Consider the following 6897-nt stretch of genomic DNA (forward strand, 5'->3'; position numbering starts at 1 on the left):
TGTTGTTCCACACCAACCTCGTCCTCAGGGTTTTTATCTTTTACTGGCAATCTCGGACAGCCAAATAATATTTCTAAAGATTGTCCAGAGAAAAAGCCTTGCGGACAATGTTGTTTCTACCCTTCATTGCGTGTTGTGAATACATATTTTGTAGAAATTGTATTAGTTAACAACGACCATTCTTGTCTCTTAAGAGCTCTTCATAATAAAGCCCGAATTCTTAGAGTTATCTGTGTCGAGGATATAAAATTGGTGAGAATACTCGAAGTTGTACTTTTAAATATCGCACGTTTAACGTTCGTGTAAAATTATTGCAAGGATAATTTTTAGCTGTAGGAAAGATCGTAAACCTTACCCCAATCTCTTTTTTTGCCCGATATAAGATCACGCAATTGGATTATATAAATGTTGCTTAACAGTCAAAAAAAAAGAAATGGTTACATTTTGTTTATTTTATATTTCGACTATTTATACAGGATTGGCACTTGTTGAAAACAGTCATCAATGTGATTCCTGTGTTCTAAATGTATAGGGACACCTACAATGTATCAGTTAACCCGTAGCTATGGAAAAAGGCACTTGGCACACCATGTCTCCGTTGTGGAACAGAATCAAGGACCTTGTGATTATAAAACGAATTTCATAACCACAAGGCCATGCGACGCTCGGGTTCGTTGATGACAGACAAAAACAAATAAATGTTTTATGTGAATTTATTAGCATACACGAAGTTTGCACTAATTTGCAAAAAAAAAAAAAAAAAACGAAAAAAAACAAGTTATACACAACGCAATATATAACTTATCATTATTATTATTAATATTGCTACAGTATGATAAAATCATATAAAAAGATATAATTTGTTGGAAAAATAATTATCAATTATACACCTATTATAAAAAACAAGGTTTCAAATGTCATTCCAGATTAACAACCTGTGCGCGTCCAAAAGAGTAAGATAAAAGTGCACAAACTTTGCGATACGCAAAGGGTCAGGTATTAACTCCAAACTTCTTTAAATGCAAAAAGGAAGGATTCGAAACGTAATTTTATATGCTAAATAATATAAAACTTTTGTTTTGTTACAGGAAAGGAGAGCAACTAAAGGAAGAATCGCCTCCCCATCTTAGGGCTTATTAAACATCATATATACTACATATTATACAAATTTTCCTGATTCTCACACAAGGAAGCGTATATAAGATATTTTTTTTTACAATATGTGTAGAATATAACACGTGACCAAAAATAAACAAATATTGTAGCAGAATATAATTTCCCATCTGCCAAATAAACGTGGGAGACGATAATTTTACTTTATAAGGAAAAAACGCCTTCGAATTATAAAAACAACAGGTGTTAACGAAAAATAAAATTAAAAAATTAACGTCATTAACAATGACGCATTGGAGTACATCAACACGTATGTTGTAAAAAAAACGTTAGCAACATAAAATGAGACGAGAACTCTTCAAAACATTCAAGGACCCTTAAAATATGTTGTAAAACTTTAAAAAAAGAAAGTTACAACCGTTGCATTAAAACAAGGACAAAATCCTTCTGGATTTAAAAAAAAACAAATAGCAACCAAAACATTTAAGGGTTTTTTTGTGAAATGTAAAAGCAGCGTTATAAATCTCTCTTCTACACATCTACAGAACTAGCAAAAATTAATCTCACAAAAAAATCAATATTCCTCACAGCGCAACATAACTCGTTTTATTAAAAAACGAAAACTGACATAGGACAGTAAATAAAAACAAAATGGCTTAACTAGAACAACTGTAGCAAAATATACAGGTTTGTTGATTTCAATTAAAAGGACAGTTTTACAGTACGAATATCAAAAGGGTCTATACTGACTGAGAATATCATCAGGTTATAAAAATGAATGCGCTAATTCCATGAAAAATGCCATCTCAAATCAAGCATTACAAAATCAACTGGTAGAGAAATCTACCATAAAGTTTCTAACAAAAATTAAAATTAATTGAATATAAACAATAGCGAGCCCCATCGCCCATCAAGACTAACAACAATACACAACAGTAGATTGTCTATAAAAGTAGTATGCACATATTAAAGAGAATCCAGCTAGCCTACATACCTCCCTTTTGAGAGAGCACATCTTTCGAACACGTATAGCAGTTCTATGCTAGAAACAACTGGTTTTACTGTGTTGTAATTTTTTTCTACTCCAGTATCACAAGTCCCAGTCCAAAAATATCAAATTTCCTTAATCAATCCAGTTGGTGTCTTAAGTAAAGTACAAACTTTTTCCATTTTAACATGTATATAAACGTTTACAATCATTCTAAGGAAAGCAGATTGTGGAACGGATATTTTTAACAAATGCTTGCCACATTAAAATCTATTGCAACATGAGTGACTTTAAATTGTCTTGCAGGATGGTGTCTTTTACTGCATGGAAAACGAATTTTATATTTTCTGTATCAATCGCGGTGGTGAAATGGTGGAACAATGCCTTTGATCTTTCCCGACGTCGACTATCAAACATTTGTAATATAAAGTTTTGAACATCGGTTAAATTATACGGGTCACCTTGGAATTGCAAGAAGAAATCTTTAATACTGTTATGTCTAGATCGTACTTTTTGCTCTAACAAGTCAGTTTTATTAAGGAAAAGAATGATGGAGACATTTGCAAAACATTTATTATTCACTATGGTTTCAAATATCATGCATGATTCGATGAGACAATTGGTGCGTCTATCTTCCATAATAACTTGATCATATGCACTTGACGATACCATGAACAAAATCGATGTGACTTCGTCAAAACACTGGAACCACTTTGTACGCTGCGATCTCTGTCCACCAACATCTACCATGACAAATGGAATGCCTTTAATTTCGAATTCATATTCCTGAATACCTTTGGTAGCTTTTCTAGAATGAAGCATGTCTTGCTTGGTGGGCATAAAATCCTGAATAAGAATAAGTCAGTACATGTTACACTACTTTTAAAAATAATTAAAGGGGTTTTTTCTGGGAGGGGTAATGCAAGCCCTGTCTTATTAACATTGCAAGTACCACATATTAACCCATATTTTACCTTCAAAACGATTTTAAAACTTTACAGAATATGTTGCTGAGCATGTTGTATTGTTTGTTTCAAGTGACTTGGTAGTGGTGTATGCATAATCTCTAAGTAACATTGCTATGTTTACTTGAAACTGCTGAGATTAGATTGGAAATAAAAAAAAAAATTGAAAAAGGAAATATTTATTGTAAATTCAACTGCAGTTATTACACTTCCAGTGGACTGAACACATATTTCAAAAAAAAAAAAAAAGGATGAGGTTAAAACATTTAGGAAACAACCATGAATTTTAAGTCCTTAATGTGTTCTGAACAGTAAACCTTAGCAAGCCTCAAATGCATACTTGTTAAAAAGATCTTGAAAACAAATATTTTGTCAAGGATTATAGGCTTGTTTTACAACAGAAGTATTAAAAAGTGGTACACTGAAACCTAAGCCAAGGGGTTTTTAACTATGACTAAAATTCATTTTTGAATGTGAATTTTTACATTGTTAAACAACAAAGCAGTGGAAACTAACCACAAATTACTTACAATTTATATGATCTTATTGTTTAAAACAAGAGGATGCAAACTTCATATTTTCAGTGACTTTCCACCAAAAAATGTAGATATTTAATTTTTTTTCCATTTCTTATCATTTTTAAGACTTTTACCACATACAACAAAATTAAAAGGAGAAACGGGAATTTAAACTTCTCAAATACTTGTTTGGATTGTTCTTAGAATTTAAAATATTGCACAGACAGTTTCAACGAAATTATGAAGCCTACCACAAAACAAATTTCCCAATCCAACAACAAAAGTCAACGGCATTGCAAAACCAATAAGTTATTAACCTCACCAGAACATTACACAATTTTCTTAATTAGCAATGGAGTCACAAAAGAAAACATTTTGAGATCAGGACAAACGCATTTTTCAATAAAAAAAATTTAATATGTATTTAACGATGTCTAACTGCATTTTTGCAATTGCCAGGTGAACTGACTTCGTCAAATTTTGTTGTCATATGAGGAGGCTTATCACCAAATAACAAAGTCATACAATGTCTTGATTTGTTTCCAAAATCTTTTCTTTACTATCAATAATAGCAATTTTAAGACACTACAAATCTGATAATTTTTTTCTATGAAGGCTTTTCAATAAAACGCATTTCTAAGAGATGTATGAAACAACACTGATATAGTCCATCTCACCTAAAGCCAAGTCTAAAATGCTTAGTTGTGCTTTTTGTTGCAGAATATGGAAAACTTTCCTTAAAAACACTATAATAATAATAAAACAACAATAGCCACATATCTCAAAAATAGACTTTTTTCCTTAATTCTAAATATATTTCTATTTCTACATGTCACAGGGTTCTCACTCATTTTGCAACATTTTGAGTGATATTTAGGAGAATTTAGGATTTCAGCTGTTTTAGACGACTTTTTAGATCAGGGGGAATACAAAGAAGAAAAACTTGGAAGATTTAAGGAGAATTTGAATTAATGAAAGCGTAACTAGGAGTCACAAAAATCAAGGATGTCAAACAAATTGAACAAGGAACAAAAATTGATTGATCAGATTTCATTTTCAGATGAGCTGATTCAGTATATATTTGCTATAGGTTACTGCCTACGGCGAAATGTGTTTTGTAATATATTTAACAGTTTTATCACAAAATCAATTAATCACAAAAATCACAAAAACAACGCATGCAGAAATTCTCTAATAATAATTCACACAGGTGATTTGTGGCACGGGTGTTGTTTTCTTCATGGAATGCCCTGTAAAACCAAAAAAGATTACCTTTCTGCCAATTCTTTCTAGATTATTCAAGAAGTATGAAGTCGAATCACCCTAAAACACAAAGTCAAATTAATTTAAAAAAGGTTTTCTGAAGTAATACCATTATATACAACATTTTATATTACAAAAACTATTTCCACCCTCTACATTCATGCATTTAATTTTTAGAAAACCAGTTGGAGAAAATTGAGCTAATAGCTAAAAATCTAACATATTAAAGGGAGACACAGACAAACCCACTACACTTTAAGCAGTAAAATGTTGGCGACATATGCAGTAGCTGATGAGGATTTAAAATACAAATAAATTTTCCACAAAGTCACACTCTTTTTCCTAGCCAGACTGTGAGCTTAAGATTGCTTATTGAACACACACCCTGCACCAAAAAGTTTTACAAAAATGCCACAAATTTAGTTGGGTCTAGATTCTTCATTTTTAGTATCCATATAAAAATTGGTTGAATACAACTGTCCATAAAGGCCAAGCAGTAACCTTAAAATGTAGTTTTATGTCATAAGTAAAAATCTCTTGATTTCTTAACTTTTACAGAAATTTATTTGTGGTACATTCTATTTTCTTCACACTGGAAACCATTACTAAAAAAGACATTAGATGTTGTAACATGAAATATTCTAAATTATTTCAAAACAATTAAAAGCAGTATACAAATATTTTAAATAATTCAGCATGTTATAGCATATTAGCAGGTATTCTTTCTCTGACTTGAATTGCATATTTGAACAATATTGCTAATTAATTATGCCATTAAAAATGCATTGGTATTGTATTAGACATATAGTTGTCTAGTAAATTTGTAAAAAGACTTAAAAATGTTTTAACTTCTCTTTTCCTGTTGCTGTTTTCTTGTAAATCATAAAATAACAAGCTTTTTATGCTCAATTTCATAAGCATATACCTCCTTACAAAACGTTTTATTCATGAAAATGTAGAAGAACAATGTTAGTTAACTAATCATAAAAATCAAAAGATAGGTCAATACAAAACCATTCAATTTTATAATTTTTTTTCAAGGGTGAAAATCATTTCAGTTATTAAGAGAGATTAACCCATACATGCATTAGGCAAGAAAAGCAGTCACGTTGTGATGGGTTTGATTTTTCCGTCTATTCTGTCTTATTTTCAAGAATAAGTTCAACTAATTTCAATCTCTGAGTTTGACTGATCTCTTTGATAATGGTAGTTTGTTGGTTAATTTTTACCCCTGGATTACATAAGTGCATATCCATTGTTTATGACACAAAATCAAAATATTCCCATCACACCAAACCTTGTGTGCAAAAATCCTTTTACCAAACACTGAGGGATCATTTAATCATTTATATTCAATCTCTTACAGACATTAAATTTCAAGTAAATAACAATGCAGGATAATGAATTTCTCCAGAGATAAAGGAAAAAGGACACAAGGGAGGAATTATAAAAAATAATCATAAATGTGGTCGAAATTTTTGACGTAAACATACCAATTGAAACTCGTTTCGCCTTTTGTATGCTTCTTGAACGCCTGCATCATTCCACAATTTCTTAACATTGTCAACATTCTCCAAAAATGTCTCTATATTTACTGGACCAGTGGGTTGAAAATTCAATATAATATCTCCATAAGCTTGACATTCAGGGTCGCCCCATGATATTCTTAGCTTTCTTCTAGCATCTACAAGTACCTTCATGCCTTTCAACACATTAGAATAAATGATAGGCCTAAACTCCAACAGTGCTTCTAAATCAAAGTCCTTCCCATGAATAATTCTCATCTGTTTTAGAAACGTCGTTTTACCACTTTCTCCAGCACCCAGGAGCAGAATTTTAACTTTACGTCTAAAATAAACTTTTTCCTTTGCAATTTGAGTGTCAATTTTTTTCGATATCTGATAGGCTTCTTTTTCCTCAGGATTCTTACAACACACTAACGCCATGATGAGCGAAAAATATAAGGTAAACTAACTGCAGCAAGAATCGGCAAAGGATTTACTAAAGTTAAAATCTACAGACCAGAAAAAAGTCGGCCAATAACCGTTAC

General features: G+C 31.3%; 1 protein-coding gene across 1 annotated transcript; it reads right to left on the reverse strand.

The window, feature by feature from the left end:
• Positions 1–699: 699 nt before the first annotated feature.
• LOC130648869 (guanine nucleotide-binding protein subunit alpha-12-like) lies at positions 700–6834 on the reverse strand. Its single transcript, XM_057454981.1, has 3 exons — positions 6341–6834; positions 4857–4907; positions 700–2947 (listed from the first exon to the last, which is right to left on the reverse strand). Exons 1-3 carry the CDS (start codon positions 6791–6793, stop codon positions 2372–2374), a joined length of 1080 nt encoding a protein of 359 aa, XP_057310964.1. The 5' UTR covers positions 6794–6834; the 3' UTR covers positions 700–2371.
• Positions 6835–6897: the final 63 nt, after the last annotated feature.

This window comes from Hydractinia symbiolongicarpus, chromosome 7 (genome assembly GCF_029227915.1).
Source record: "Hydractinia symbiolongicarpus strain clone_291-10 chromosome 7, HSymV2.1, whole genome shotgun sequence".
NCBI lineage: Eukaryota > Metazoa > Cnidaria > Hydrozoa > Anthoathecata > Hydractiniidae > Hydractinia > Hydractinia symbiolongicarpus.